A 21,473-nucleotide genomic window follows, 5' to 3' on the forward strand; every position below is an offset into this window, starting at 1 on the left:
ACATATTACTGCAGATCAGCATGGTATGTGTTAGCCAGCACCACAAATTTCCCCCTTAACAGTACAGTGTTTAAAAGGGGACTGGTAGATTTATGTTGAGATTGAAGCACCCACATTTCCATCAAACCTTTTAGCAGCCATTAGAGATTTACTATTGGGAGTTATTCCCTCTCTACAACTTGGTTGAATAATCGTTAACTTTGGAGTATCTGCTCCTGTGCAATAGCTAAATAATGCATCGGTAATGCGCCCATAATGTACATCTTGGAAATAACAGTAATAAAACATACTGTCTTCTGAGATGTATTTTATACATCACAGATTCCTCCAGTACAAGAAGCCACCTGGTTCTTTATTGCCAGTAATGAGCACTCTCTGTCCCCTTGCTCACTGCTCCAGTTAAAATAAGTACTTTGTGATAAACACCAATTTTAACAGGGTACTTGACATGGTGTCTTAAGGAAAGCCACTGAATCGTGGTTATCACACTTCCACCGAACACAGAGACCCGGTATGTGTTGGCACAGAGGCACAGTCGCGGCGCATTAAGTTACTTGCTGCAGCATCCAGCTTGCGCTTGTGCGGAGGGTCCTCGAGGATCCTGTTAATGTCGCCGCGGTGCCTCAGGTCCACCGGCTTCTCCCACACCGACAGCTGCATTGTAGGGTTGAAGAAGAAGACCCGGTCATCTCCAGTCCAGACTACACACCTAGTCCAAGTGATAAACTATGCTTAGATCATGCCAAGTACACTTGTGACCAAGCAATTAACTCCGAGCTTAATTCTTGTATCTTATTAACCATGAGAATGAGTGGCACCCGCGCAAGGTTCCTCTGCACCATGCAAGTCACCTTGGGAAGAGTGACTCCCTCCACATAACATGAATGGTCTAAAGACTCCTCAGAAGCAGGAGGAGAACTACTCTATCATGGTAGGGAAGAGAGCAAGGGGAGGAGGAAGGCAGTGATGTCCACAGTGAAAGAAGCCATGGGAAAGCACATTTCATATTTTAAAGTGCCTCTTGGTCACAGGTATCTGCACTGGGGAGTGCAGATGGCAGCAGCAACAACCCACAGTAGAGAGCTGGGGGCTCTGGATCCAGGCCAGAAACATGACCAAGTCATCATTGTACAAGGCAGGTTATTGACCAGTTCAAGTAGTTGTCTCTGCATGACAGCAATATTTTTACCTGAAGTTCATTGTCAAACAGCTACAGTAATAAGGAAAATAAGTCCCATACCACCATGATGTACATTCAGAAGAGCTCACTGAATTTATAAGTAAATAAACTAGCAGAATATTGACCCAAAGCGTGCACTTTCTGAATGGCAAAGAAAACTAATAAGCAGCATCCATTCACTGTGACTTGCTCAGACACGTGCACACACACTGATAGATGCGGCACCGAGGGACATGGGTGGGCTTGGTGGGGTCAGATGTGGGGATCTCAGAGGGCTTTTCCAACTTCAATGATTCTATGATGGGAAAATGCTCTGTTTGACACATGGACACCTGCAAAGGCTAAATCTTGTTAGCAAAAGCTTTGATGGTTGGTTGTTATAGAGAGAAGGGAGCAGAAGGTTTTATAAAAAAAACCTGGTCTGGATAGAAGACTACAAATGTGAAAAATGGTCCAACGCTGGGAAGTATCATAAGAGAGTGACCCGACGTTTCCCATTTACCGCAAGTAAAGCACCACCGCTCACCTCGCCCATACACAAAATCAAACCCAAAGAATTCATGTAACACAGCCTGCAGGAGATGGCAGCTGAGCACAGCGCAGGAGCAGCTCAGCACAGCGTGTGTACACAGCCCTGCACACACAGCACGGTGAAATGCCCACACCACACAGGAGCACAGAACCAGCTGTACCAGCTCAGCTGATGTCTTCGCTTATATTTACAGCACACACGATCTTAGGCTTGAATTCAGCAACAAAGGGGTGACCAATATTTTAGTAACTTTCCATTTGTTTTCATACACAAGCACGCTAGATCAAAAAGCAGCCCCTCAAACCTCTCATACCTTATAGGGCAAAAATGAGGTATATTCACTACTTTGTGTCTCAGAGCTATAGAAACCTCTGCTCTAACAGAAATACTGACAGCTAGGTCAAGAACCGTTCCATTGGCCCCAAGTCTCTTCTGCATGAAATAGCAAGAGGGAAGTGTAAAGGAACATTTCCATATCAAGGCTCTGCACTCCCATAAATACCACAGTGGTCCCAGAGGGAAGGGAAAAAGCCCTTGGCATTTAGGTGAAGAGGACAGATTCAGCTGATTAATGTAAGCAGGCTGTTGTTGCCCTTTTATTAAATATCAGAACTACTGTCAGGGCACAGGCCCAATCCCGTCCAGGAGTAAATGCCTGCTTTGAAATGTCCCTCACTGAAATTCACATTATGAACAAACAGGCATACTGCAGAATTAGTACTGTGAGGGGAATTGGCCGTACATAAACCCTGCGGAGCTCGAATCCAGCACCCTATCTGGTAATAGTAATGCCACCCCACGTACATGGGATGGCCACAGCTATTACTTGACTTGAGGTTGGAAGCAGTGCTGTTGGAAACGTGTGTTTTGCCTCTGCTGATAGGCTGCCATGCTCAGCGCTCCTCTGACCACTGGCACAGATGCTGACGGTGCTCATTAACCACTGAGTATTGCCAGGACTGTGTGCAGCCACCCCCAGTGAGAAACTCTGTGCTCCCTTGTGGCCCTTCTTTGCCTCTTGTGTGACTAATATCACTTGACATTTAATTTAAAATTAATGTCCCTTTCCCCACGTAACATATCACCTATTCCTCCATGGTACAATGACAGTTTCAATTATCCATAGGGGACGCATGATATTTTGTTTCAGTCACAGACCATAAACTGGAAATGCAGTGATTGCTGTGCTCATTTTTTTCCCTTATAGAAATAGTGGCTTAAGTGTGATAAAGGGAACAAGATGATTACATAAACATTTATCCTGTAATAACCAGACTCTCATCTCAGAATAGAGGCCAACTGTTGGCATGAGGACTATGCAATTTCCTTCTTGTCCCAGGGATGAGGTTTCAGTGCCCTATCTGTCACATGAATACTCGCTGGGTCACCAACTAGTTCTCAGGAGACTCAGAAACTTATGATTTCACCTCAGAGATTCCAGCATCACAGGTTTGGATCTGAGACTGCTGCCTATGAGCCAGCCAGCAGCCGCTGCTGCAGGAGATGTGGAACTGCCACCCAGGCTCAAATGGTTCCCCTGCACTATTTCCTGTATTAGCAACTAACCAGAAAGAGGAATGATTAATGTCCCATTTACGATGCTGAGATTTGATATGACATCACACTGTATTTATAGCATCGGTTTGTAAAACGGCATGGAGTAATAACAAGGCATAATGGCTGGTATCAATACGGAGTGCTTTGGCCAAAGATCCCACAGACATCAGTCAATGAGAATGAACTGATTTTTCTGCAGCATATGGGTACAGTAGGTGAAAAATCCTTCATGTCAACCATCCAGAATCTCAATACGTGAGAGCTCCAGCAGGACCTGAGCCCTAAAGAGCCTGGCTGAGCACAGCACCGTGTGGCAGAACACCAGCAGTGAAGCACCCATGCAATCAGAAGGAAGCACCAGGAACGTTCTGCCAGAAGCCGTTTCTGGTTGAGCTTTGCTCCTGACAGCAGCACATTGCACTTACCGCATGGATCCCAGGGAGGCAGTCACACAACGTCCTCTCATTTTTGCTAAGTATGTGATTAATGAGGGAAAGCTACAGTGGAAAAGGAATACAGCGCTGCTGTTTAACATCCAGGGTAGTGTATTTTCCCCACGTAGAGACCACTAATGCATGTCTGGCGAGAGAAACGGCACTGATGAATGACTTTTATTAGCTCTAATTGCATTTGCTTACCATGGAGATCCTGGCACTGGAGTGGATGCTACGGGCTTGTTGCCATTTGAAGTACTGTCATCCTCATTTACTAGTTTAAAAGAATGATCCTTGAAAGAGAGACAGATTAGTCAACAAATAAAGCCGATGCATAAGACTGTTATTGTCTTACAAATCATTCCCTTAAACTTGAAGTGGATTACCGACGTGGCCATTATATCACTAGCAGCTTTATGGACAGCCAAGTGCTTTGGGAACAGTCAGGACCAACTGGGTATAATCAACGTGTTGCCCCATTTTCAGGAGCATAAATGAAAAAGCAGCCTCGTGCTTTTGCCCATTCCAATGGCTCCCATGGGACAGTGAGCATCACTCGCTGTCTGCTTTTGTGTACTTCTCTTTTGCAAAGACAGAATGCTAACAAGCCCCCAGGCAGGTGGGAGTCCCACATGTGGACCCAGCAACACTCCTGTCCTGTGATGCAGGCACCAAGTAAGGCACTGGTATGGCACAACTGACAAGTATGGCCTGCAAGCATTTTAATGGCTCCAGCACAGCTATTTACTTGTGCAACTTAAGGGAACGAATCCACACCTCCTCCTCAGGATGGAGCTCCTGAGGCAGCTGGGTACCAACTGCAGGCAGCCCCGTGATGCTCCGGCCTGACAGAGCTCCACAGCACAACTAAACCAATCTCCTGGTCACAGAGCAGCCCTTTGTACCGGCTCTGATTTGTGCTGTTCTGTATCGTGCAATGGTTTGTAAGGGAAGAATCAAGGGAAGAAGGGAACGCACAGCAGACCTTGTCGCCATCCCTCTCCACAGAGGCGCTCCTCCTGTCGGTGTGCAGGATCAGAGTGGGGGGGCAGGAAGCCCTGCTGCGTTCTCTGCCTTTATCTGCAAGGGGAAGCATTGTCCATTAGTTACACGCAAGAAGGTTGGGACTGCTCCCATCTGCAGGTCCAGGCCCCAGCTCCCAACCCCAGCACCACACACCTGATGAGGAGCATGGTGCTCACACCTTGTTTCAGTGGTGCTCATCCTTCAGAGAGATCTCTGCCCACACTGAGCATATTTTCTTTCCCCATCACCTGCCAGCTGCCTTGTGGGCCCCAGCTGCATTCTGCAAAAGCTTTGGAAATGGATTTTCCCTTCACTTTGCTAGATCATCACCTGGTTGCTAGACAGAGCAAGAAGACTGATGGTGGGGACAGCAGCAAGAGATGTGAAAAGTCCAAACCAGGCTCAACAATTTCCTTAAAAAGGGTCATAATGAGGTACACTCAAAATATGCTCATTGCACAAACGCTTGCACCTCCCATACACTAACTGCACTTGCACTGTCAGTACTGCCTGAGATGGGCATTCATGCAGCCAAAGCCCAAGAAAAAGCCAGGCTGTGCTCAGGAAAAGGGAAAATGGAGCAGTGTGGAAGAAGAGGAGGTCATGAAGAGGGGAATGGGGACACTGTGTCATTCAGGTGCCCCCCGACACAGGACAGATGCAGGATGAATATAGGATGGATGCAGGGTGGATGCAGGACAGACATAAGAGACCAGTAGGACACCTTTCCTAAGGGACAGCCCTGCCGCCTCCAGGAAGGCCAGCACAGTGCACAGACACGTCCAGCAGAGCCTGCAAGCTGGAGGCATTGCCATGTGCTGGCTTCGATTCGGTAGCAATTGCCACAGAAGCTCTTAATTGCACATGAGCTCTTAATTGCTTTTTAATTGGAAGCAGTTGTAAGAACAAGTTCTTCCCCTTTACAAAGCAGTTGTCCGCATCTGAAACGCTAAATGCTAAAAGTGCTTCTGCTACAAAATGACTGCATCTGGAGAACAGAGGGGCCATAATGAACAGCAGGAAAGGCAAAAGGCAGCAGGTATCACACAGCCCAAACCATCAGGAAAAAGTGGCTTTTACGGTAAGAAATCATTCAAAAGACAAACTCTCTTCTATTTGCAAGCGGTGCTTTTCCAGGACTGCCCCTTCTATGTCAGTTCACACCTAAAATGCTATTCCAGTAATCTGAAGTTTATTCAGACACAGCGGCTGCACCGTGGAGAAGGCTGAACCTGTCAAGGGTCTGACTCTGCTTCACCACTGAATATATGACAATAATAACAATGTAAATAGATGCCGTTTCTCTCAAAAGATGAATTAGTTAATTTTTACAGGTGGCAGAGAAGAGGATTTACAAATCACATCAACTCATTTCCACATTAAAGGAGAGAGGAGAAGGGAGCGGCTAATGAGTATCAAGAGCATCTCTAAATGTATCCCTGTTCACCAGACATCTGTTACAGGGACTCTGCGCTATGGGCCAAGCTCAGTCCGTGCTGCAGTCAAGCAACATCCAATATCAGCCCCATGTAAGCTGTGTGCCTTCCTCCCAAGCTCCCCATGGTCACAGCATCCAGCCTGGACAGCCACACCAGCCGGGCACATCCCAGGAGCACTTCATCTTCAGCCAAGAGAACGCCCATGGTACTGCTGGTGACACAGCCCCAAAGTGCTGCCCTGACAAGGCAAAGCCCCAGTGTTGGCATGCAAAGGAGCAGCTGAACATGCAGCAACACACTCGGATGATGCTTAAGAGACTTTGGGCTTATCTTTCTTTCAGCACAGAAATCACATTAACCCCACTTGCAGCTCTGCCTCTCCCTATCTCCTTCTCTAATCCTAGAAAGAAAAGCTGGTTCAGTGTCTTTATGGTCTTCATTAGCATTCTGATTAAGAGGAAGCCAAGATCTTTCATTCACCCACACACAGTGTATGCACACACGAGGAACAAGAGAACACATTTACCAAGCTGTCACCATTTGTTAACATACATACAATAATAAAAACATACTAGTGTCAATTGATAGATTTAACAAAACTACATCCAGGCTGGATGTGGCTCTGGGCAGCCTGGTCTGGTTGTTGGCGACCCTGCACATAGCAGGGGGGTGGAAACGAGATGATCACTGTGGTCCTTTTCAACCCAGGCCATTCTAGGATTCTATTGCACACATGAAATTTGGCAGAACCTGAAACACTGGCAGTTGGGGTAATGCTGCCTTGCTGCAAAGGCAGGTAGCACAGGGGTGGCTGTACTGCTTCTGCTGCTGCTCTCACCCTGCTGCCCACAGCTGCAGGTTAGCTGCAGCACGGAGCAGAGGGGCAGCAGCACTGACTGAGCCGGAGCCATGCAGCTGTTCTCGCTTCCTTAGCCTTACACAGCTTCTCTCAGAGATGCTCCGTGCTGGCAGTGCCCGAGGCAACCTCTCATTTCTTCTCCTTTGAAAAGCTCTCACACTGTCTGAGCAGTGACCTCACCGAGGGACGTGGGTGCAGCATCTCTGCTTGAAACAGCACGGTCAGCACAGCACACCACTGAGCTTCTGCAGCAACGTTCATTAAGCATTCACACACAGCACGGACTTTCCCAACATTCTGAATTGATATGAAATAAAATGGAAATTAAATATATATATATTAAAAAGAAAAAAGAAAAATGGGGGAGAAGTGCTGTAAGTCACTGCACACATCGGGAGTCAATTATTTGTATACCCACAGCAAACACTGAGATGGTTTTCCAACATTACTGTATTGAGAGACTGAAGCTGCAAGCTTGCATCTCCCCAGCCAGCTCTGAGCCCCCAGGCACACCCCAGGCTCTGGGAGCGCTCTCTGGGATGGTGTTGGGCAGCAGGATGAGGAGCCACCTCTCCAGACATGCTGGAAAGGCCCGCTGGCAACTGCAGCATCACCCTCCATTGGCAGCTGGCGTGCATCATTGCTCAGGGTTACTCTTTTCTCACTAATCAACTTTTTTGCTCCTCTTTAACTTACGTGCATGAAACGCACTGCAGGCAGACAATTAAGCCATGTGACATCTTTCCAACATAATCACACAGCAGTTTTGCCCCTAAACTTAGCGGTGCAATTACCAGAGATGCGCTCATGCCGTGCCTGCATCGGGAAACCTGATGAAAGGGATTTCTCTGATATTCCAAGGCAGGTAATGGACATGAATAATTCACAGAACGAGAAGTAGAGGTGAAGTAGCAGAATTATCCTACGTATATTACCGTAGATGGAAGAGTGTGATGATAAACATGTTATTAAATGCAGAATTAGAGCAGACTGATTCGCTATGTGAAACGATACGGACAAAGACAGAAAGAAGCTTTGCTCTGCTAAGGGTTTTAGAGGCCAGAACTCTGTTACTCTCAATGGCAGCTTAAATAGGTTTAAAATGTTGACTCTAAATATTGCAAAGGATCAGGCTTCCTTCAAGTGCACACTTGTAGGCAGTCAGTGCTTCATTATTGCACCGAATACCTCCTGTCCTGACAGACTGAAAGTGTCTGTTTTCAGCTTAGCCCTCAGGCTACCCCGGGCTGTCCCTGCTGCAGGTGTGCATGCTTCTATGTCCCACTCCCACAAATGTGGGTCCCACTTTCAACCCATCACAACCATTTAATGCAATGGGCATCTCCTGATCTGCTCCTGTACATCTTATTTCACCCTCTGATGAGTGTCTGCATCTGCTTTGACACATTCCACTGTGATCTGTCAAACTCTCTGCTCCCCTCCCTCCTTAGAATACCTCTCCTTGAGCAGTTTGTTGCCTCTACAGCAGTTTCTTCCCTTTCACTCTTATTTTCCTGAAGGTGTTGAACAGAAGCAGTAGGATGATGACAGCATGTTCTTTGTCTGCTGTACCAAAGTGGGCTCTGTGTCTGGTGCAGAGGTGCCAGACAAGCATCGCTCCTGGGCTCCTCAAACACACAGCCTACGTGCTCACATAGGTGATATTTGCCACTACTCTAACAACTGAACTTCTATCTTAAAGGGGACCTAATGCAGTATCCAGAACATCCCCAGCAAGTGAGCAAAACACACGGCATTTCACCCAACCCCCCAGCACTGATTGCTCTGTGCTCCTATCCCACACACTGTCCATGCAGCAGCACCAGGCACCATGACAACAGCTGACTGAAACTGGCCAAAGGGATACTTGATATCATAGGACATGGAGCAGAAGGAGTTCTGAAGGGCTGGGACTTCTTCTCACTCTCTTCTGCTGCTTGGGATCTCATTGGGTATTGGCTGAGGGTGGTGAGCAATTGCTTATGCATCGCTTGTTATATACATTCATATATATATCATAGAATCATAGAATGGCCTGGGTTGGAAGGACCTCAAGGATCATGAAGCTCAAACCCCTCTGCTGCAGGCAGGGCCACCAACCTCCCTGTCTAATACTAGACCAGGCTGCCCAGGGCCCCATCCAACCTGGCCTTGAACACCTCCAGGGATGGATGGGGCATCCACAGCCTCTCTGGGCAGCTGTTCCAGCACCTCACCACTCTCACAGTAAAGAACTTCCCCCTGACATCCAACCTAAATCTTCCCTCCTTCATCTCAAAACCATTTCCCCTTGTCCTGCTGTTATCTACCCTATCTAAGAGTTGACTTCCCTGATCCTCCTCCTACATACAAATATAGTCATAACTACCATCCTTTTCTCTACCTTACTGAACAGTTTTATTTCAACCCATGAGCTCTACTTTCATTTTTTCAGTTCTTCTCCTCATCCCACCAGATGAAGTGAATGACTGCATGGTGATGAGCCCCTCTGGGTTAAACCACAACAGGGAACAAATATGATTTGTAGTTGGCATTAGATTTTTCCAGCTTCTATCACAAAATAAATGCTTAGTGGAAGCCAGGACTGCTGTAGAGTTTATTACCTCTGCCCCAGACATCCAAAGAGAATTTAATTTAGTCTTGAGGAAGGAAGAATTGTTGTGCTATCATGAGCAGAATACAACAGCGCTAAGTCTCCATGAACACACAGTTTTCGACTTTAGAAACAAAGTCAGAGAAACACTTATCTGTGGTGCAAAATGAAAGCATGGCTGGAATGTCCTGGAAAAGACATTTGTTGGCTTGTTGTTCCTGCCACGGGCACTGCAAGTGCAGAACAGTGGCACAGGATGCCAAGTGAACAATGAAGTGCTCAGCTCATGTGCTTACAAACCCACTGCAGCTGATGCACCCCAGGCTGCCCAGCCCCAGCTCCACTGCCCCACCAGCTCCCTGCCTCCCACCAGCTTCCCTTCCTGGGACACCTGGGACTGATGCCCGAGATCACCTGCATTACTGCCAATTCCTCTTAATTATCACTCTTTCTTTGATTGCTTTCCATTGGAAATGAGGACAGCTCGTAGCAGCCTGCAGAAAGGAGTGTGATCTCCTGAGAAACCTTACAGAAAAAAACTGGAGTCAAACTGCTGTTCTTCTTTCAGTGTGGTCAGCAGGAAATCAGCAATGAATACTGAAAGATGAACATGTTTGTCATTTTCAAGGGAAAGCCAGAAACAAAAATACAATTTTCATCCTATTTGCATTACTTGCATGCAAGGAAAAATACAATGATTGCTCTTCGAAACCACTGGATGGGCTGTGAGCAACCTGGTCTGTGGGAGGTGTCCCTGCCTGCAGCAGGGAGTTGGAACTCGATGATCTTAGAGGTCCCTTCCAACCCAAGCACTCTATGGTTCTCTGAAAGCTCTCAGCAGTGTCACCATTTGATTTTCTATTGGCCCATCCACCAGCAGTCATCTAGGTATCAAAGGCTTCACACAGGGTAATCCTCACCCAGCAGGACAGGAGGGCTTGTGCAAGTCCACTGAAGGAGGATAGCAAATACATTTGACATGAAATATATCACAAGCCATGATTTCACCTTCCCACAAGCAACAAGGGGCAGAGCAGAATGATTCTAGCACAGATCTTTTCTGGGCAGCCTGGTCTGGTGGTTGGTGACCCTGCACATAGCAGGGGGTTGAAACAAGATGATCATTGTGGCCCTTTTTAATCCAGGCCATTCTATGACTCTATGGTCTTTGTCTTTCCATCTGTGAGTTCTTTATACAGTTCTAATATTTCTTCTGTTGCAAGGAAGCAAGTCAATAACACCTCAGTGGCCCTGGGGAGAACAAGCAGGTCTTTGTAACTACGCTGCTGATAAGAGCAGCAGGTGTTTTGCAAAAGCAAACCACACCAAAAAGAAACCTTGAAACAAAGCATGTCAAAAGAAACACTTAGGAGGTTTCCTTCAGATTTATGTCTGTGTAATAACATGTTTGGAAAGCCTCAGACAGAGCTGGAATGCTCCTTCCAGCTTTTGGGAGCAGGGCTTGCTCCCTTCTGCAACACACACACTGTGACATGAGAACGAACAACACAGTTTTATCACACAGCACAGCATACAGCATCCTTGGAGGCATCAGCCAAGGAGCTTCATGGAGCAACTATCCAAAAGAAACCACTTTATCTCCACAGACTTGTGAATGCCATTGGCATGGGAAATGGAAAGCCCAAACACTGCAGAAATTGCCTTTTATGTCACCAGATGCCAAACTGTTGCCAAATGTCAGACCGAGTCAACACTGAACACTGAAAGCACTCACAGCTAGCTACAGCAAATGCCAAAATCAGAGCCCATTTCTGAAGTGTTCCCTGTTCCTGTGCAGTGTGGAAAGCAGGGTTTGGTCAGCAGTACAGACACACAACGTATGCCTCAGGGATATAACCAGTCTAGAGAAGCACATACACACCTTTCAGTGCCTGCTCCACCAAGTTGGTTGCCATGATTGTCACAGCTGGTGCGGCTACAGCAGTCACCCTGGTGACTTGTGCTGGCATCAAAGGACTCAGGCGAGCATCCATTCTCGAGGCTGAACCTGCATTGAAACCACAATGAAATCATGTTTTCTTTCCGGAAGACACAACTGCCATTAAACAAGGCACTTTTGTCAGCCTTGTTTCTCAGAAGGTTTGTCCAACCTCCTGTGAACTCTCTGCCCAACACCCCCAGGGCTGGTTCGAGTGATCAGGTTTGTGTGTATTCGAGTGAATGGTCCAGCCTGACCACCTCATCCACTGACTTTCAGCAAGTAAGCAGATACTGTACATTAACACAAATGCGATGTGCAAGGACATCTTAATGCCTTCAGAAAAGGCACGCACAGCAAGATCAGTTTTCTTAATTAAGACTAAACAGCACACATCCATTTCCCACCATTACTCACCACAAACCACCTGTGTCCCATCCCAGCCATGGGAAATATTTTGCCAACAATTTCAAACAGCAGCTTGATCCCAGTGAATCACAGCCTGCTCAAAGATGATTCATAAAACAAAAACTGCTCAAAAGCCTTATTCATGATAAATTAGAAACCCAGATCTGCTGCTAAATTGATGCTAATTAAACTGCACTACTTAAACCTTGAGAATTTGTGGCTAGTGCCAAATTGGAGGTCAAATCTGGAGCATCGGTTTCCCATTAGCACTGCATTCAGACAACACATATATTTCCAGAATTAAAGGACACATCCCACCATCTCAACTCAGACACAAATTCAGGTGTCCCATTAGCAGGCTCCATCTCCTGCTCACAAGCACCATTTCAAGGCTGAATTGGTAGAATCATAGGATTGCTCAGGATGGAAAAGACCTGAAGTCATCAAGTCCAACCAACAGAAGAGACACATCCCTAGTTTAAGGCAGACTGAGAGTAGCACCATATTTCCCAAGTAGTTCCATATGGTTCTGAAATGTCCATCAGCATCAGTGGCAGCCATGCTCAGCCAGGGCCAACAGTCCCCAGCACACACTGAAAAGCCCTGACACATTCAAAGGCTCTTTAAGTAGCAACAGTAATTGTGACCCTAATGGCACTTTGCCATTAGGCAGACATAGATTCTATTGAACATAATTGGAACTGTCAGTGTGGCTAAACTAAAATGTTAATTGTGAAATTCATCATGTTTTTCCTCGCCTTTCACCATCCAACCATGTCAAAGCATCTATTTTTACCCAGCGTTACTTCTGACCTGCTGTTAGTGCACATCAGAGGAGATCCAGGTCCACTGGAGCACTTTGAAGTCAGATGCTTCTAAGGAGCCCACAACCAGAAGCATCCTTTAATGTATGCAAACGTATGGCAGCCTGCAATTCCACACCCAGCAACCTGGAATAACATCACGGTGTGCTGAGCTGTCTCCCTATGGATGGACATACAGCACTGCATATTAGCTCAGCTTTTATCCATCAGAAACACACTGCACTTTGAAGCATGACTCTGCGCTGTAGTTTTAAGTGTCTCTTTGCAGTGATTTATTATCACCTGGAGGAAAAATGAAATTATCAGCGCGTCTTTCAATGTGATGGAAGCAATTAGCTCAGAGCTTCCATCCGTATTTGACTCAAGTATATACATGGATATATATACACAGACATATAGATATTTTTAATGCACGCAGATCAGGTTCAGTGGCTCAGTTCAATTATAACTTATGCTTGCTAAATAAGCTCGAATGATTTAAGGCAATCATAAACTTTAAGAAATAAATATTTATGCTTTCCAGTACTTTGTGCTCATGAAAAAGCAGTCTTGGCAATGGATGGATTTGGAATACAAATCAACTCGGTGGATTTCGCTGTATGTCATAATGCAATATAAGCTTTCAGTATGAACTCCACATAACCTGGGCTGGAATAACACCCAAACATGAGCCACAAAGAACCTGACACATTTCTGGATATCCTTAAAGCCAAGGAGCACTGACCCGTAAGCTGCATGTTTGGAAACACCTCTCCATTTTAAAAGCTATTTCAGTGCAAATGCACTTCACTGTCATTTAAAAAGCTAAGCAGCCCGTGTCTCAGTGTAACTGCAACGACACTGCAAGGACAGAGGAGGACTAAGGCAAGTGAAAGCAGCCTGGATACCCCAGCGTCCCTGTGACAGAGCAGCCTCAGTGCAGCTCCAGCTGTGGAGGGGCAGAGAAGGAAGAGAAAAAGTTGTGAATGAGGGAGGGAAGAGCTTAAAGAAACAATCACTGGGAGTTTCTCACGGGGAGATCCAAAACATGACAGCAGGGACAGAGCAAACAGAATGAGGCATCACTATGTGGTGGCTAAGGAGGAAAAAGGGCTCATCCCCAAACAGAAGGCTGCTTTCCTCCCCTGATTTCTGCAGAATGCAGGCAGTGATGCTGATGGGATCCCTGCAGTGGACGGACAGATGGTTAAGCCTTCCATTGCTTGCAGGCACAGCTGCTTTGGTGTCAGCTGCATCTCCTGCTCCTTGGTCAGCCTACAACATGGGGAGCTGGCCTGACTGTGACTGCTTATAGCTGCCCTTGAAGCACCCACAGGAATGGTGTTACCAGAACACATGCACTGTACCTTTGCTTCACCAAATGGAGTCGGCCTCAAAACACCATGATGGCGGCACACGCAGCAGCATGCAGCCACCTGCACATCCCAGTGCAGTTCCCAGCCTATGGGAGGGCAAACCCAGGTGACACTGACAGGAGTTCCTAAAACTCAGCTCCAAAAGGTGCATGCTTTTTTCAGGAGCAGGGTACCTCCGAGCTGGGAGCAGCAGGATCCTGCTACCAGCTGTACCCTGTGTGTCACAGTGTGCTTCTTGAGGGCACTGCATGCTCCTGGACCGTGTTCATCTGGGTTGTCTCCTCACCAGAACACAAAGAAAGGATCATCCCTTGTGTTCTTTTTCAGTCAGAAACATCTGCCTGTATTCACTGCATTCTGCTGCTAAGAGAAAACAAAGATAATAAGGGCATTTATTTTGACTAGGATGAAATGACAGCAGGCATGTCCTCAATAAATCATGCCAATAAGAGAGAGGCAAAGCAATTACTCAAAGCAGACAGGAGCTGCTTGGGACAGGAGGAGCCTCCTGAGCAGAACTAAGGGAGGAAAGCAATTGTTGCTGCCCAGGGCCCAGCAAGGCTGCTGAGACCCAAACTAAAACTTTGGTGTTGTTACTAAAAAGCTTTTGTGTCAACGGAGGCAATGGAATCACATCGACAGCCTCAGAAAAAGGACAAGATCCTGAATGTTTATGCTTAAAACAGAATCGTATAATCATTAAGGTTGGAAAAGCCCACTGAGATCCCCAGTATCAACACACAAGGCCACATCCCCACTGATATCCCCTCCAGGGATGGGGACTCTCCATCCCCCTTGGGCAACTTGCTCTCCTTCTGAGAAGGAATTTTTCCTCTATCCTCACAGTTCAGGAGCAGAAGACAACGACTGGATCACCTTTGACTGTTTTTGAGACCACAGAATATTTTGGTGATACTGAACCCAAGAATGTCATTTTCAAAAGCGTACCCATCACTGAAGAGCAGAAAACCCATTAACAGCACAATCTGGTTGACTTTCAAGTCACTGATGCAACACTGAAAAGCCCAGAGTTAATAACGAGCCCTGCAGGTACTCCACGCTATGTTTATTTCTAAGTCAAATATGAGCTGCAATGGTTCTTTTTTACATCCAAATTGAAACATAATGAGAGAATGCATTAACAAAGAGCATTAAATATTCAGTGCTTAGGCTGTGCAAGGGGAAGGCTTTGCGTGGGAGCTTCCAAGGGACCAGTGTTGCTGTGCTGATGGCACATGGGCTCTGCCCTTTTGATACCAGTACAGTTCCTCTCCTGCACAAAAGAAACCAACCAGCCAAACCGACAGCAGCCCAAACCAGGACACACACATTAAATACGGAATTCTAATATTGAATTTAAATGCCCAAAAGAGCTTTGCTTGCAGAGGCAGACCTCGCTGCCATTTCTCCTTGCAGTAAGTGCAGACAGAAAGCAACTCCTGTGGGACCCAAGCATATTAACCTTAAATCCTCTTCAACTTGTCATTAATTCCTCGTTTGTCATTGGTAACAACCCCAAAGGTCCGTAACCTCACAGAGAAGACAAACTCAGTGAATCCCAAGGAGACAAGGAGGAGGATCTCCAGCCCTAAGCAGCCTCAGGTTTCTTCTCTGTCCCAGGAGTCAGAGTGGAGCTCCAGATTTCCTGGTGCAGACTCCAACCTGTGCACAGCAAACCAGGAATCAGCCTTTATTACAGAACCACAGAATGACCTGGGTTGGGAGTGACCTCAAGGATCATGAAGCTCCAACCCCATTGCCACAGGTAGTGCTACCAACATCCACATTGAATACCAGCCCAGGCTGCCCAGGGCCCTATCCAACCTGGCCTTGAACACCTCCAGGGATGGATGGGGCATCCACAGCCTCTCTGAGCAGCTGTTCCAGCACCTCACCACTCTCTGAGTAAAGAACTTCCCCCTGATATCCAACTTAAATCTTCCCTCCTTCAACTTAAAGCCATTTCCCCTTGTCCTGCAGGACAGGACATATTATGGGGCGTAATATCAAATTAAGGGAAAACAAAACCAATAAGCAACTTTTGCACATAGAAAAACAGTCACAAGTGCTGCAGACTGACAGCTGCACAGCTCCTACTGGCTGCATGGAGATCCCCACTGTGAAATGACTCTCCATTCACAAGCCTAAAAATGTGCATTAGAATTCTGTATCCACACAACCTTAGGATGGGCACAATGCATTGAAGCCTGCACCAGCCAACATGCTGTGATACAGAGCCCATTCTGCTTTGTGGCTGCTTGTAGCAGGGACCTTGGGACCACCAGTACCTGGTAATACAGAGAACTGGAACTCATCAGCTTATTTGCAACACCTAAAGAAATGTGCTGGCTTCCCAGCTACTGAGCAGCAGCTGCTCTCCTCAAACTGAACTCACTGCTACACAAACATTTATTGGAAGACAAGAATCAGCAACAGAACACTGTGTGGGCACCTTCTGTGGTACCAGAATTTCACATACAAGTTCCCCAGAAGGATTAGGAAAAAAAGAGACGCTCCTGGCCCCAGAGCCATCCATGGTAACAGCTGCCTGCAGGAGCTCCTGCCTCCCAGCAAGAGCAGAACAGGTTGGCTCTGGCTGCTGGAAAAGCAGGAGTGATTTCAGAAGCTCAAAGAGCCCTCAATCAATCATGCAAAATAGGTCTACCAGAAGCCAGAAAGATCTCAACCAGCTTCAATTTCAACTTAAACAAGTGCTAGAAGCAAGGATGGATGCTTTTTGGATCTCAAGGTTTGATCTCAGACAGATGAGAAGCCACAGTGGCCAGTATGCCATGCTTCCAAGATGAACAGCCACCTTTGTGTGGTGGTAGCTCCAGTGCAAAGCACTACTATGTGGAAACAAGTAAACAAATAAGAGTTGTAATTCTTCATTAGCTTTAATTGCACTTGATGCTTATCCCAAAAATCACAGAATTCTGTAATTTACAGTCATTAGGATCAGTTAAAGATGCTCTCCATGAATTACCCAGGGAGCTATCTGAGTCTCAGCCAGCTCCATTAGCTTGCTTCCTTCCACAGGCAGCCACTGCAGCTGGCTCCCAGGGCTGGGTTCCTGCAGGTGCTCTGCAGCACAGACCTCACTTTGTCCATAGCTGCTGGGAGAGGAGCAGCTTCAGGATGCAAGATTGACTTCAAACAGGCCCTGGGATGCCTCTGCTGAAGTGGAACTGTGTGGGAAGCACTCCTATGAATTACGAGTCTGACAAAACATACCCAAAGAACTAATTTCTTTCCTGGACCCATACTGCAATGCAAAGCAATGTGGGAAAGGCAACCTGATGTGCCCTCATAGGACTATGAAACGTAAAGGAAAGTGGCTTCAGGCTCCTCCTTTTTGGGATGATTATCACTTGTTCCCTTAAAGATAGAATCAAAAACAAATGATCACGTCAGAGTGCTGGCGAGCCGCGTGTCACTACCAGTTTCAGATAATTAAGTGAGATGTATTTTGGAGCGGAGCCAAATGCTGATAATGTGGCAATTACTTCCACGGAGCCCAGTCAAAATCACATAACGTTCTCCTCCTGCATCTTCATTACTGTCTTGCTTTCAACTTGGGCTTTAAATGATCTCAAGAGCTTCCAGAAATGCAAAGGGGTGGCTTCCCAGAGCTGAGGAGCTGTGGCTGTGCTGCAGGCTCACAGCCCAACCACGGCCATCCCATCCAACCCACGCTCATCTTTCCTTCAGAAACACAGCAACTGTCCTTATGGGCACACAAAATGCTCAGGCTGCACTGCACGGCTGCAGATTATGGAGCTACTCTGTAATGTATCATTTTCATTCTCTGTGATTTGAAGAGGACAATTGATTTCTAGGGAAGAAGAGAAAATACGATTTCATCTCGTTTCATGCAATCCGATGTTTATGAGATACAAATCATCAAGACAGCACGGCTGCAAGTATTAGATTACAATTTGCATTAGGCTGGCATTGTTTTACATGACTTCTCCTCTACTAAAGACTATCCCAAGAAATGTTTCCTTCAGAAGGATCTGATTCGGTACCAAATGTGTGTTCCCCCTGGTTATACCCCACCCACTGCACTGCAGGTCCAAGGGCCTTTCTCTACATTTTCCATTACCCAAACTCCAAGATCATCTCTCCTTATTTTTCCCTACTAGGAAGGCAGCATGGCTGTGCCCCAGCGCCGTGCTGGGGATGGGCTGATGGTCAGACCTGATGATCTTAGAGGTCTTTTCCAGTCCTAGAGATTCAATGATTCTACGGACAGACAGCAGCTCAGCAAATACTTCAGTAAATCTGCAGCAGAAGCACTAAATGTCAGCGCGCATCTTCAGCCAATGAACAGCGATAGGGAAAGACCCCTTCTATCCCTTCTGCTGTTTGGCCTCCTTTTAGCAATCTGCTTTTGTTGCCTTTAATTTCCAGGGGATGAACAGAGAAAGAAATCAAATCAAAGTGACTTCAAAGAGAAGTCAGGAAATAGTCATAAAGCTTAAATATTTATAGCTAAATTGCTCCTGTTTAGCCTTATATATATATTTATATATACCCATATACAAAGTGTGCTTTATTGTCCATGCTTGTAAACAGCATCTAGGTTAAAAAACAAACAACAACAGAAACCCAAGGATAGGTCAGCAGGAAGCCTTGGGCACTGGCTGCAGGTCCCAGTGCTGCTGCAGGAGCATTGCTGCTGCCCACCCACATTCATCATTCAGAAGCTGTTAATTGCAGACTGTTAAAACGCTAATTGCTTTTCAAAGTCTTGCTGCCACATTCGGGATCACAGAGGTTTTCTGATTTAAGAGTTCTCAGAGGAATTATTGCAGAGGGCTTTTGGTTCCCTCCCTCACTGCCTTGCTGGAGCAGCTCTGCCCCACTGCCAGCACCCATCCCCAGGCTATGGCTGAGCCCACCTGGAACCTCAGCACCTGGCATCAGCAGGGCTGGGCATGGGCACCTCCCAGCTTTCTGACTGCAATGAGAAAGAACTTCTGTACCATCAGCAGAGCAAAGCACTGGCATGGGCTGCCCAGAGGTAGTGGGCTCTCCTTCTCCAGACAGCTTCAAAACCCACCTGGACACTTTCTCATGCATCCTACTGTAGGGAACCTGCTTTAGCAGGGGGATCTCCAGAGGTCCCTTTCAACTCCTGCAATGCTGGGATTCTGTGATAATGGCATTAAAAGTGACATACTTAATGATAAAATCATCAAGAGCACTGAACACCATCGCAACTCTTCAGCCCCGCATATAGAAAAGGAAGCAATACGGATCCCCTGGCCTCTACTGGAGCTGCTCTGCCTCCACCTGGCTGCCTGACCAACACTGGGGCACTCATAATGCTGCAGATGCTCAGCTCAGCATCAGAGCCCAACTTCAGGCAGCTGCAAAACACCAACCTCGCCCAGAATTTCCTGCACCCTATTCTCAAGACAAACAGTAGAACACATCTAACTCCTGAGCCATTAGGGACCGACTTCCTGCCCATAAGGACAGAGCTTCCAACCCCCACTCCACTCCTCCAGCAGCTCCAGGGTCCATGGGCACAGATGGGCATCACCAAAGACAGCCCTAAAATTCCAGCTCTGGAACAAATCTCAGCATGTTTAGCAACGGAGCTTTTGAACAGCATTTCAAGAGAGCTTCTGAACAGCTACATACATCAAGTGTGAAATTAGATTCCCTAGTCCCGCTTTCATTAATTAACTCCCTGAACCTATTCCAGTAATCACAGCTGTGCAGCAGTTGTGGTAGGTGCTTCATGGCCAAGCCAGGCACTGGCTTACCTACCTGTCTATGTGAAACCATGGGTGTGATCCTCTCTTCACAGCCAGCCCCACTGGCAGTGCTGGCCTTGCCTGGCCATCTCATCTTACCCTGAGTGTACCCATGGCCAGCACTGTGTGTTCACAGCAGCACAGAGAGCTTTATCCTTTTCAATGCAATTCCTGCCTCCTAAAACCAAGCGACCCAACGAATGCATCCCTCTGGAAAGCAAACAGTGTGCTAATGCTGAAAAGCATCCTGCCACCATCCACCCTGCTGAATTCTCTTAGCCCACAGTAAACAGCATGCAGCTGCCAGAGCAAATCGAGGTGAGGATGCAGCGTTTGTGCAACATCATGCAGAAAGTCAAACTGCTCGCTTGCTAAAGAGGAATGAAGCCAGGGTGCTTGTTTGGAGCCACTCACAAAGCCTGCTGGGCTATAACATCCCCTAGATGTACCATGAAAATAAGCTGTGTGTGAAATGAAACCAGGCTTTTCTGCTCACTTATTGTCCCTTTATGTTCAAAGACTTTTTCCTCTTCTGTGCTCAATCAGAACAACTGGCAGAAACCAGAATGATACAACTCCCCCAGCACACTGCTTGGTGCCCGTGTCCCCATATCCCCAGCTGTCACACTCCCCTTGGTGCTGCTGCCCCACGTTGGGCAGCACAGCAAGCATCCGTTAGTTCTGCCATTGTCCCTTATAGAGCCAGACCTACACAGTGCATGATCGACATTTTAATTCATTACTGATTTATAGAATAATGTATTCAGTAATGCTGATAGTAGCAGATATACCCGAGCTCCCTGCTGTAGACTTCTTAGAGATTACTTCCCCTTAACTCCCTCTCATAAAGGGCACCTAAGGGCACTGCTCTTCACTCTGCAGCAGAGCACAAATGAGATGTAACCAATAACTCACAGCAGCACAGGAGCTGCGTTCAGACAGCTCCTCTATTTCTCCATCCAGCAGCACCTCACTGGTGAGTCCCCCACTCACAGGGACCCTCCCAGCCAAGGGTCCCCACATCGGGCACTGCAGGGAAGGCTCTGCACCACCCAGTGATTTCCCCACCGATTCTCTCACCCTGTCACAAATCAGCTGGAAGCTGCAAGGACTAAGGAAAAGTCACCTTTACTCACACAGGATACCTACTGTTATGTCTGAGACAAGAGCTAGAGCTACATGAAAGGACAAGATCATAGAAGCATGTGTGACCCCAAGTTGGAAGGGAACCATAAGGACCATTGAGTCCAACTCCTGCATGTGAGACAACAGCCTCAATTTGCACATGGGGAGGTTTAGCTTGAAAGCCAGAATGAATCCCTTCAAAGAAGAGCAGCCAGGTCCCAGAATAGGCTGCCCAGGGCAACAATGGAGATCCCATCCCTGGAGGAATAGAGGAGAAGCATGGGCACAGTGCTCAGGAACATTACTTAGCTATGGCCTTGTAGTGCCAGGTGGATGGCAGGGCTTGATGATCCCACAGATCTTTTCCAACCTGACTGACTCTATGAACCTAGGAGCCAGAGCATAAGGAAACCAGAGCATAAGGACCTGAAAAC

At 46.9% G+C, this 21,473-nt stretch overlaps 1 protein-coding gene across 1 annotated transcript in view; it reads right to left on the minus strand.

Moving 5' to 3' along the window:
• The window catches only part of TCERG1L (transcription elongation regulator 1 like), a 57,365-nt gene that overhangs the window by 17,069 nt on the left and 18,823 nt on the right, over positions 1–21,473 (minus strand). Inside the window, exons 5-8 of the mRNA XM_072340668.1 lie at positions 11,503–11,628; positions 4,689–4,783; positions 3,908–3,996; positions 555–709 (exon numbers count right to left, since the gene is read on the minus strand). Coding sequence (XP_072196769.1) covers positions 555–709; positions 3,908–3,996; positions 4,689–4,783; positions 11,503–11,628 — 465 coding nt within the window. The remainder of the gene's footprint in view (positions 1–554; positions 710–3,907; positions 3,997–4,688; positions 4,784–11,502; positions 11,629–21,473) is intronic.

The sequence above is a fragment of the Excalfactoria chinensis genome, chromosome 6, assembly GCF_039878825.1.
Source record: "Excalfactoria chinensis isolate bCotChi1 chromosome 6, bCotChi1.hap2, whole genome shotgun sequence".
NCBI lineage: Eukaryota > Metazoa > Chordata > Aves > Galliformes > Phasianidae > Excalfactoria > Excalfactoria chinensis.